Genomic DNA, 12,658 nt, shown 5'->3' with positions numbered 1-12,658 from the left:
TGACTGTGGAAAAATAGAGGAATCATTTATTTGTATGAAGGACAACACAGTTGTGAAAATTGATTTTGTGGCAACATATCATTTAATTCAAATGGGAAAGACTGAACTCCAAAGCATTACTGATAAACATATCCTTAATATGAAATGATTATACATATGTAAGCATCAAAGAGCCTTTCTTCCTAAAAAATTGATAGGTTTCCTTCTACATATATAATTTTGCTTCCTGTATGACTGCCTCCTCAAGATAAAATTATTAAATCAAATACAGATAAAAGGACTTAAGAGAATAGTTATATCAATATGGCCTCAGGATAATCCTGTATTTACATTTCTGTTACTTTAATGAACATCTATGGAGTACCTACAGGAAAAGCATTTATTCCCATAGACAAGAATACTTTCTGAGTTTCTACAGACACATTGCTGGGTATAGAGATTTAAAGAAAAAAAAAATGTTTGTTTAGATTGATGGAAATACACATAAAAATACATAAACCACATGCTGTAATGATTGCAGTAATAGGGATTATACCTAACTAAGAAGAAGAACCAGGAGGAGAGGGCAAGAAAAGTCTATCATATGAGGTGAAACCTGAACTGAGAAGAATTGCAAAGCAAAGAAAGGAGTCCACTTAGCAAAGAGCAGAGTGAAGAATCAAGTCAGGGTCATATTTCAGGATTTACCAGAGAGATACAAAAATGTTTATCTGGAATCAGTACACAAAAAGTAGTTAAGGACTGCTGAGAGATGAGGTTAAGGAAGCAAAGGAGCTTAGACCATGAGGGGTCATCAAAGATTTTACTCAGGAGATGATATGGTCCATGACTCCGTTTGTTGTTTTAAGGTAACATGTTGCTTAGTATGGTGGCTCACACCTATAATCCCAGAACATATTTGTAATGTATCCATAAAAGATGTTGAAAGGATAAACTAAGAAATTGGTACAGAAAAGAGTATGAATTTCAAGATATGCTTTTATACGAAAACTACCAGAAATTTTTGTTTGGAATTTTGGAGATGGAAATGTGGAAACGAATGAAACAAAAAGAGGCAGAGTCCTACAATCAAGTTTATAAACAAAGGAGTTGTTTTCTTTGTGATTTCATCCATCTTACTCCATCTGGACTGTTTTCAGCATTGATGCTTGAAAAAAGTTAACTTTTGTTACCAGGAAGCATGGGGTCAGGGTAAATGTGGAGCAGACAGATTTTACAGCTCACTATGAAAGACAATATACTTTCTGTAGCTGCAGGTATTATGTACTCAATTACAAAGAGACATGTACAAGAAGCAGATGTTGGAGAATGTTCATATGTATAAAAATTTTATTCATAAGGGTCCCAACTTTGGAGAGTTCTTCTTTGCTGCACTCAGCCCTTCTCATTCCAACCTTGAACTCAGAGTGGGCTTCCATAGTTGGTTCTCAATGTGATTACCATTTCTGGGGCTTTTTGTACCTATTGATAGTTTTATAGAGTTGAAAAGTTCATTTCCATTTGGTATCAATTTTGTTTTGCCTAAAGGACATTCTTTAACATATCTTGAAGTATGTGTTTGTTGAAGACGAATTCTTTTCACCTTTTGTGCTTTTGAAAAAATATATTTCAACTTCATTTTTTGAAAAACATTTCCTCTGACTATAACATTGCAGCTTTCCTTTCAGAACTTCAAAGATATTCTAGTTTCTTGTTTGTATTGTTTTCAAGTATATGTCTGTGGATATGCTTGTATTTATTCTTCTGTATATTGTGTGAGTTTTCTCTGTGGTTGTTTTTAAGATTTTATTTTATCACTAGTTTTGAGAAATTTGATTATCATATATATGTTTTGATTTATTTGTAATCTTTTATGTGCTTAGGGTTCACTGAATATCCTGGATCCATGGATTTATATTTTTGTAACATTTGAGGATTTTCTAGTTAACCTTTTTTCACATATTTTTGTTCCTTCTAAGTCTCCAATTATACATATATAAAGCCCCTTGAAGATATTAAACAGCTCGTTGACTTTTTTTTCTACTGTGAATTATTTTTCTTTTCAGTTTTAATTTGGGTAGTTTCTGTACTGTTTTTATATTCACTAATCATTTCTTTTACAATATCCAGCCTACCTTTAGTCCTATTCAGTGTTTTCTTTTTTTCATCTCAACTGTTTGGCTTCTCACCTCTATAAATTCTACTTGAATCATTTTATGGAATATCTTTATGTTTCTAGTTAATATTTTGAGCATATGAAATTAGCTATGGTAACTATTTTAGTTACTATCTATTAATGCTAATATCTTTATCAATTTTTAGTTTTTTGGTTTATTGATTTTTCTTTTTTTTCATGGGTTATTATTTTCTTGCTTTTTGAAAATATGGTAATTTGGGTACCAGACATTATGAATTTTATATTGACAGGCATGGGATATTTGTTCATTTCTCTAAATATTCTGGAACTTTTGGAGGAGTGTGGTTAAGTTACTTAAAAACATTCTGATCGTTTTAAGTCTTGCTTTCCAAATTCAAGTGAAACTAGAGTGGTTCTCTCTCAAAGTGTTTCTTTCTGACATTTGGTCCCCTGGATACTCTAGCTACCTTGTCTCCTTGGGTTCTCAGTTCTATGTTCTCAAGTCAGATTTGCTACCATTTCACCTTGGTTATATCTACTTGTGCCATGGTTTATAAATGGTAATCATAAACTCACATTGTTTGATTTCCATCTCTCAAGGATCGTTTTTCATTATCTCACATCCAATTTCTAAACACTGTTGTTTCATATACTGTATCTAGTCATTTGGTTGTTTTAGGTTGAAAGATAAATCTGATTTTACTCTGTTTTGGGTGAAAGTCAATTAAAAAGTAAAGATTTTGAATAATTGCATTTTAAGCTGTTTAAATTACAAAGGGAAGAAAGGATAAGTAAAATTATATTTTTTATTTTTCCCTCTATGTTCTTTTATTTCCCAACATATTTCTGTGTCCATTGGCCAAGGTCTTTTAAAATTTCATAAATCTTGATTATGCAAGAAAACAAGACACTACTCATCACATGCCATAATTTTCGTTATAATTTTGTTTTGTTTTGCTTTTGATTTTTGTTATTTTCAATTATTTCAGAAAACATAGTTTTTTACTCAAAATATCATTTATAAATTATCAAGGCACATCTCTGTGAATTTTAAATGGTATATAACTTTGAGCCTCTGTTTCACTAACATATGTTTTATATGTTGAAATTGCATGCTTTTAAATTAGTTTGATCTATAAACCCTTCAAAAAACAATTACTTGCAGTCTGAGTGTGCCCAACTAGTTTGGTTAATTGAAAATAAAATTATTATTCTGTAGGGCAAATAGAAGTTTTATTCTACTGAAATATCTTCAGGGGCCTTTTTTTTTTCCCTAGAATTAATTTATCATTTCAGTGCTTGTGATGAAAATTTAATATTTGCCCTATTTCCAAAAAACAAAACTAATATACTGCTAACTTTATAGTGTTACTTAAAGTTTGCATCATATTCTGAGGAAAATAGCTAGCCAATCCCTTTTTAATGCTTTACTTTTACAGTATATTCCAAATGTTTTCTAGGGGAAGTAATAAAGAGACATTATAAGACACAAAATCCTGTTTGTATTTTTTTAGTTTAGTTGAAAGGGATTCTTAGAGATTGTCAATTCTTAGATCTCATTTAAAGAAAATGGTTTTAAGACAATTGAGATATGAATAATTAAAAATAAATAAGAACTGGTAAGGGAATAAGTTTTCTCATTATATCGTTATTCCTTTATGTTCTAATTAGTAATAATAATAATTGCAAAAACACTGTAATCATTAGGAGACATTCCATGCTCATGTAGTTACATATCTGACATTCAAAGCCAACTTCCAGGGCAATTATATATAGACATCATGATGGCTTTGGTTTAACCATTGAAAACAGTTTCTGATTGCAGTTCACAATGTGATCTATTTCCTATGTGTTCACCAGGATTCAAAAGCTCATGTATTATTTCAGATTAAAAACTTTGACAACCAATTGATATTTGTCCAGCAAATTGAACTGTCAGTCTTGTGATGTTATACTCACTTTTAATATTTGGGTTAGTCTCAACATGGAAAATTACCCAAACAATGCACCTGGTCTATTGTGCTGCCCCAAATTTCTTTTATAATGGTTCAGAATAGCTCAGTTATTTGCTGAAACAATGTTAAAATAGAGGTAACATTATTAAGGGTGATAGCTATATTTTCAAATTTATTTATATCCTGATGTTTTTCAAAGTGATAAGCACAGTCAATCCTCAAACTGCAATTTTGCATTTTTACACTTGCTTCAGCAGTAATGATCAAGAGCAATTTATCTCTCGTCAGTAATAAAATATGTTGTGAATATTTGCAGAAGACACCAAGAACATTAAATCAGATCATCAGAAGACCTTGTATTCTGTGATTCTCTCAGCTACTTTCACTCAATAGTGTTGCTGTAGCTCTTCTCCTCTTGCTGAGAAATTGTATTTGAACACAGCTTTAAGAGCATCATCTACTCATATCTGTATATTGGTATCTATATTTATATACTTTCATGAACTATGTTTGTATGAAACTGTTAGTTGATTAAACACTTTTGTGTGGTGTAATTTCACTACAGAAGTTCACATAATTTTTAATACCCACTTGAATTTGCCTACCAAGAGTTAACTTTCTTGTTATAATGTATTTCCTGAATATTAAATTTGCTGAATTGCGTGTACACACTGTGAAAACGTTTACATTTGAAACTTGTCACTTCAGTTAAAGGAAACCACTTTAAACAATATTAATGTGGTTGTGTGGGAAGAAAACAGATTTTGCATAATTTCCTCCTCTTTGAAGAAACCTAAACTTCAACATTTTCTCCCCGGGTATCTAGCCGCTATTAATTCCTTCTTCAAGTCAATTAAGCCAAATGCATTTTTAAAGTACAAAGAAGAAAGGAACATAGTTTTAGCCCTGTAATCATGATAAAACTTGAAATAAAGTCAGAATCTTGATGAAACCTTATAAAAATGTAATTTAACTTCTTAAACAAAAGAGCCTTTTTTTTCTCAAAGCAAATATAACATTTTTTCAGTATATGTAGATCACATCTTCCATGTTGAAATGCATCATATTTTAATGGACTGTTACAGTTTCTCATTTTTATTTTTGACAAGAATTTATCTTTCAAGATTTATTTTTATAAAGGCTTAAAAGTTCAACTAAGGAACATTCTTTCAATTTAGTACCTAATTTTATTCTGTAATCCACCTCACAAAGTAAAGAAAGAATTATACTTAGATCTTAGTCAAGAAGGCATTTATGAATATACTAGAATATATGGAATTTAATTACAATAATTCAAAATAAAATTATAGTCAAAATTTAGAATATAAACAAAAATGCAATAAATATTGCTTGTGGGATTGAATCAGTTTTTTAAAAATCCATATCTTCTCAATAGCAAGACTGCCATGCCAATTCAAAAGAAAAAAATCATACTGTGCAGGACCTTTGTCTGAGGAAGATTGTAGTATTTTTCTGGCCTGTCGAATTGGATTTCCTATCATCTCAAGATTGCAAATAAATGTTAAAAAGGCTAATTATGATTCTGCCAAGAGTTTTAATTGTCATAAAGTATTTTTATCACACTAGTAAGAATTACCAATTCCTGGATTTGTTTCTACATGATATCTAAAACTCCTGCAAGGTAAAAAGAAATCAGCTTGCTTTATTCAATGTCAAAAGGCACTATCAATGCTTGGAAAAGTAAACACATATAATGACTTTGTAAATTGGTAAACCTTTAATTGCCATCCAGCCTTATTCAGTGTCAGCAAGGGCTAAACTTCATATAAGGGAGGTGTCGGCATCCTTCTGGACATAAGAAAGCTCATCTTCAGCTCATCTGTAAACTGCACACATGCAGTGAACACAATGCCAGCAGGCAGGAGCACATATATTACCTTGCATCAGACCATCTACTTCCTGATGTAAATAACATCTGCTCCCAAAACACTCCCTCTCAATCCAGCCACCAAAGTAGCTGTTCTCCACCCTTCTCCATTTCAGGACTTTTATCTTCAACACAATCTTAGATTCAACATTGTCATCTGATCAAGGTTTGGAGAGAGGTTGGAGGAAGAGAAGAAATAGGAAATTAATAGAAAAAGGAGGTGCTGAAACATTAAAGGCAATAACAGTACATGGTTTAAATGCTTTGAGCAATGACAATATTGTTCTAGTTAACATATGGATTCCCAAGAAAAGTGACTGAGAAAAGTTCGGGAATGATTTTGCTAATTTACACATTTTAGTTTTGATTTTAAAATACAACCCCATCCTTTTATATTGACTCCTGCCTGCAGATAATGAACTAATGAAAATAATTGTGTACTTTAAGAAAAATTAGAAAATTTTATCAAACTATTCACCTTTATATAGCTAAAGGAAATCCATGTGCATCCAGGTCTGTTTCTCTAGCTTCCTTCCCAAGATGATAGAATCTTAACTTCAGCTTCACATGGATAAATCTAAAGTGATTACAGATTCACAATGTTTTAATTACCCCATTAGACTCTAACTTTCCCACAGAAAGCACATGGGAATATAATCCCTTTGTCTTTCCTATGAATTCATTGCAAGTTCTGAATCATACTCTACAAGTGGACTTTCTGCTTCCACTCTCTGCTACTATCTGTTAAAATTAAAATTCCGAATAATTAAGAAGACTTTTCATTTATTAGACCAAAATTTCCATGCTAAAACATTCTCATTGTTCCTTTACTCCAGAATTAAAACTCGACATGCACGCAGAAATATACACTACATTCCACCCAATCATTTAAAATACCTACATAAAATAAAAACTTACTGTGTTAACAAAGTAAATATTTTATTTTTCAATCTCTCTGGGAATATAAAACACTCGATACAAGGTTACCTTTTAGTATCAAAAGGAGTAAAAAGTTTGCTGGAAGCAAGGAATAATTTGGAGGTTATAGAGAAAATTCTGGAAGATCTTATTTCTTTAAAAATGGAATAATAAAAATTTAATTGTGTATATAATGTAATTATTTTCAGAATTTACTAATAAAGACAGTCTGATTTCATTCTTCAATACTTATGCATTAAGCCTCAATGACCCATCTCTTTGCAGACAATGAAAATTCAAATGTTTGCCATTAGACATTCAACATAAATAGACTCATAAATATCTTCAGGTTTTAAAATAAGGATACAAAAAGTAAAATAATACAGGCAAATAATAGGTAAATATAAGGAAAATGAAGAACCTATTCAATCTATTTCCAAAAGATTAAATTATTTCAGAAATGGTAAACCTCTAATCTATGCTTTAATAAGAACTCATAGTTCTTTAATAAGAACTATTGTACAGAACTCAGAATTGATTTATTACTTAAAATATTTCTAGTGCTATATGTTTAGAGAAAACCAGAAGGAGTGTATTTCAGAAAAAGATTGCTCTATTAAAACTATTTTCTTACTCTTGAAAATTAAAAGAGAATTTGTAGTAGTTGCTTTTATGGTGTTATTTAATTCTTAGGGAATTATATATTATATATTACATTATATTATTGGATTATTGACAAGTTTACATTTTTCTCCTCAATTTCTCAACTGAAATTCATTTGTCGATCAAAACTCCACATTTAGGTTTGTTTCCTTCATATTTGTAGCTCATTTTTGAAGGTATTCGAGGTCCGGGGATAGAAGGTGATATTGCCATTGATGATGTATCCATTGCCGAAGGAGAATGTGCAAAACAAGACCTAACAACTAAGAGTGAGTGTCTTTTCTTGGGATTGTTTCGATATAATGCTGAAGTACCTTAACTATTAAATTAATGTATTCTAATTGCAATAGACAAAATTTTAATTTATTTAGAAATTTCTTATATTTAAATGTTAAATGTTTGAAGATATTCTTAATCAATTTTAATATAAAAGTAATTTTGATTTAAATTACATAAAGTAAGCACATGTTCACTATTAAATAAGATTTAAACTATTTAAATTTATACTATTTATTTCAGAGGGTTTTTTAGAACTTTTATTAAAATATTTTGGGAATCTATATACCACTTTATATAACTATATCTGTTTTTTTCCTCAAACAGTTTGAAAATATATTTCCTATATCTAACTTTTGTCAACCATTTTAACAGATTCAGTATTGAAAAAATAAAACACCCTAATATATGTGTTTAGTAATGGAGTAGCCCCCTCTTTCAGATATAATTACTCTCCTATCTGCCCACAATCTTGTTTAGTAATTTGGCTTCTGGTTTTTACATAGGTTTGAATATTGTGGGTTTAGTGATACATTAAATTTAATTTTTCCACCACAGTTTCATTTTTTCATAGAAGGATAAATAAATAAAAGTGATAAATAATGCAAAAGGCATTAGAATTATATGTTGAACTAGTTCTTAACATCCTCAAACCCTTGTTATACATTTGAAATGTAAATGTAAAATTATTCCTATTAAAAGTTCCTCCAATTCTTAGGCCCACCTGGAATCTTTAATTTTGTGGTCATATAAAGAAAGAGCAATCAAACCAAATTTACACAAATAATTCATCAATAATTTAGCATATATAAAAGCATAAAAATCCATATTGTACAAGTCTAGAGCAAATCAGAGTCTTTGTTAACTTGTGTATTTAGTGAGAAATTATGTCAGTCTAGATGTTGAAAGTCAAATTTATACAACTACCCAGTGATTGCTCAGATGAACTGAATTACCTCTATTCTTCAGCACTGAAAAAGAACAAAAACTAAGATTACTTGTAACAATGAGCCATTTTGCTCATAGTTTCTTGTTATTGCACTTAGCATTTAAAATACACATTCAGTAAAAACTTCTCCATGGATCTGGATAATTTTGCTTTAGAAAAGCACCTACACCAAATAAACTGGGTTTGTCTAATGCACAGAAAAAATGTTCATTCTCTTCAGATAATGTGGTTTATTTTGAATTCTACAGCTTGAATCTGTGGCAATAAGATTATATTAACTGAAGGTAGTTACAACCTTATTCAGAAATTTTGCATTTTCATATTTTAATCATTGAAAATTATAAATTAAAATTGAACTGAACTTTCCAAAAGAGGAAAACAAAAGAACATAATTTACTCCCTAAAGTAGATAACAGAAATGGTAAGGTAGCCACTGTGAAATCACTATGACAGCCCACTGGGACTTCATTATTACACAATAGAACATTTTATAATCATTTTTCTTCTCTTCAACTAGAAAATCCAAAGATGTGTGTCTATTTTAAATAGGTTAAATCTATATGTACTGGTAGTATTTTTATTTCCCCTCTCTAAGTGGGGGAAAGTATACCAGTTGAACAAAATATTTTATTTGAAATGGGAAAACATTCTGTTACATTTGTCTCTGTTTAATTATCATTTGTTAAGTGCATTTTGATGAATGAAAGTTGATTGTTTGTTGAATATTAAATTATTACTAATTCCTAAGTACAGACCAGCCTGAAGATCAAAAACCTCTTCGTAATCCTTCCCAAGCCTTAAAAGGTGGTATGGCCCACAGCACTAAGAGCTGAGGTTGTATGCCTCTTCATTCCAAGTCCAGCTCTCTCCTAGGATAGAACTATTTAGCAAATTTAGGCAGGCTAATGTACTATCAAGTCTACTGTATTAGCCCCCCTGGGTCAGGTATGCGTTCTAAGAAGCATCATGAGGGCAGCAGGTTTTAACTGAAATAGGAACTGGAGGGATAATCTCAAGGCAGATTGGTGGGAGTAATTATTTAGTTCCATTGGACTTCAGGGTGCTTGTAAAAGTTAAACTACAGAGAAAATTATTTACATAATTGATAGTGAAACAATGATCTATACCTAAGCAATCTACTGTTACAGTAGTGAAATTTCTCTAACCGTAACCATTCCTTCCAACTTTGCAACAGAAGCAGTTTTTCTCTCAGTTTTCAGGCTTAAATCATTTCAGAAGCTGGGAGTGACAGAGCGGGGAGAAAGAAAGAAATTAAAACAAAAAACAACTTTTTAGGATTTCTGAGAATTGCCTCCATGTGATTGCTTTCCTAGGGCTAGCAAAATTGTGAGGTGAAGCTCAGTCATAAACCTGTGGGAATTTGTTCTGAACCGTTTTATAGAATATTATGTCAATTTAAAATTTGCGTATATTTTTATTTTATCAAATGCCTATGTAACCTAGTTGTTTCCTTTTTTGCTTACCTTAGAAATAAAATTGACAAACACAACTATTTTCCAAAATTTTTCCCTATATTGTTTGTGTTGCTAGTGCACCAAAGTTATATTAATATTGCATAGAATATTCATACTTCTTATTTATTTTATTTCACTTTTGGCATTCATTTTCCTTTTCTCTAGATTCCGTTGATGGTGCTGTTGGGATTTTAGTTCATATATGGCTTTTTCCGGTTATTGTCCTCATCTCTATCTTAAGTCCTCGAAGGTGACCTTATCCTGGCAGAGGCTATACAAGATTCACCAGGCACTGGCATGAAGAAAGAGTCTTTGTAAATGGACACTGAAAAAACAAACTACCAAAGATTCCTCCACTGACTACTGACTCAAAAATAAAATAATAAAAACAAATTTTTTTAAGCACTGGGGATAAAAAGACATCATGGAAGTATAACTTATTCCAAACTACATATAAATGATAATCTTGACCTGAGTAGAGAAGAGACCTTCAGGTGCTTTTGTGGCTAAAAAGATTACAGCATCATCTGGTTGAACTCTGGAAACAAACAAACAAAAAAAAAAAGAAAAAAAAAAAAAAAGAAAGTAAGAAAGAAAGAAAAAAGCGCTATAGAAATCCTCGTCAAAGCACAAAGTCATGGCTGGTTTTGTTTCAAATGAATAGTTTGCTTGTTACCATGGAAACCTAATGGCCTGCCAACAAAAACCTCACTGTAAACAGGGTACGTGAAGAGCGGCATTTATTTTCCTTTCAAGAAGGTTTTACGTATAGAATTAAATAAATGTAGGCCCTTTTACCTTTGGCTGTTACCCTTCCTTGAAAATAACCCGAACTCAGAATTATTTAAAGCATTCATGTTCCTTCCCACCTTATCCCCACCCCACTTTTATTACTATTATTTTTCCCCTCCAATGGCTAAGCTAGATAACTGTATGCTGTCTCTTTTTGCATGCACTACTATCCAGGACGGTAAACCTGGGCTTACATATTACACAGGCTTATCGGAGTTTGCTTGCGGCCACTTGAACACCCAAACTACGTCATCTGTTCCAATGAAGAAACCAAACCACCATCTTTTATAAATTGCCATGGAAACCAAGTGCCTTCAATGAAACAAGCCTGAATAATTTTCAACTCAGAAGCTTGCACTGCTAAGAGTGGTTTGTGTAAAACTATTTTGTAAACAAACTACAGAGCCTAAACGTGCAAATTACAGGCAAGACAACAAAGCCGCTTCTGAAGAAGAAAGGACCGAAGCTGCTGCGTAAGCCCATGCAGATAAGATATGTGTTGTTTAACCTCCTAGACAGCCATGGCCTTTTGGCTTATCGTCCATTAGAGAATAACTTCCATTGAGACCAGACATTGGAGCAACACGTTTTTCTTCCAGGTTATTAAATGGGTCAACCAGAGCAAAAGGTTGTTAAGATTATGCTTAGCGCAGAAGGTGGTAAAATACAAAAGTGATTTTTTACTCTAACCTCCATTTGAAATGAAATTGGCCCTAGCTTTAGAGGGAACAAGAAAATGTTTGTGATTGCAGTGCATACAAACTCTACAGCGGAACTGGGCCTGAAAAAATCTGGCTTTATTCTAAACACTGAGGGTAATATGCCTCTGCCCTTTAGTCAGACTCTGTGCAAATTGTGAAATATTATTTTATTATTTTACCAAGATTAAAAAACACTTTTACAAAAAAACAAAAACCTGTAAAAATGATTTTGAGCTACCTGAGGACAAATCATACCTTTAACCAGCCAGTTTTCCAATGCATTGTAAATTTCACTTAAACCTGTTGGTTATGAAAATTTGAAGATCTTTTTCCTTAAATTATCTCAGCTTTTAACTTCATTTAAAAAGACTTTTGTCTAAAGAAGAATATTATTATTATATGTTCTTTCAACACCCCAGGATTAAAAAAACAACTGATTATGCAAGGAATTGGGATTTAAGTATTAAATTATAACATTTGCAAATATCAATATAAAAAGCACAACAAAATGTAGTGGAAAAATGACAAAGCTTGATTTTTTAAAAAACAATCTGTAGAAATGTTTGTGCAAATTCAGTAATTCAACTTAAAATATAATTTTACAGCTATGTTCAATAAAGCCTCTTTCCAGGTAAGGTATGATGAGCGGTATGTGTGTTTGTTGAGCAATGTTCACTGATCACTAAAGTGAGATTAGTTTTACAGTTTACTGGTTATGTTACCATGGGATAAATTCTCAGTGCTTCATATACCTACCTTAATGTCTGCAGGGAGAAATTTTAATAAGAACACCCTGATGCTCTCTCCTAAATTTGTAATACATGGAAAAGAAAGAAAAAAAAGGTTTGACCTTTGTAGGTAAAATATGAAACAAATATGAAGTTGGAAGTTAATGTTTAATGTCATCATTCAGAAGGGGGTCCAT

At 31.5% G+C, this 12,658-nt stretch overlaps 1 protein-coding gene across 1 annotated transcript in view; it reads left to right on the top strand.

The window, feature by feature from the left end:
- Mdga2 (MAM domain containing glycosylphosphatidylinositol anchor 2) overlaps nt 1-10,848 on the top strand; it is a 757,479-nt gene extending 746,631 nt beyond the window's left edge. Inside the window, exons 16-17 of the mRNA XM_047541595.1 lie at nt 7,704-7,809; nt 10,406-10,848. Of these exons, the coding sequence (XP_047397551.1) occupies nt 7,704-7,809; nt 10,406-10,494 (195 nt within the window). The 3' untranslated portion in view covers nt 10,495-10,848. The remainder of the gene's footprint in view (nt 1-7,703; nt 7,810-10,405) is intronic.
- Nucleotides 10,849-12,658: the final 1,810 nt, after the last annotated feature.

The sequence above is a fragment of the Sciurus carolinensis genome, chromosome 2 (genome assembly GCF_902686445.1).
Source record: "Sciurus carolinensis chromosome 2, mSciCar1.2, whole genome shotgun sequence".
NCBI classification, from domain to species: domain Eukaryota; kingdom Metazoa; phylum Chordata; class Mammalia; order Rodentia; family Sciuridae; genus Sciurus; species Sciurus carolinensis.
Note: the sequence above shows the minus strand (reverse complement) of the source record. Positions and strands in the feature narration are given on the sequence as shown.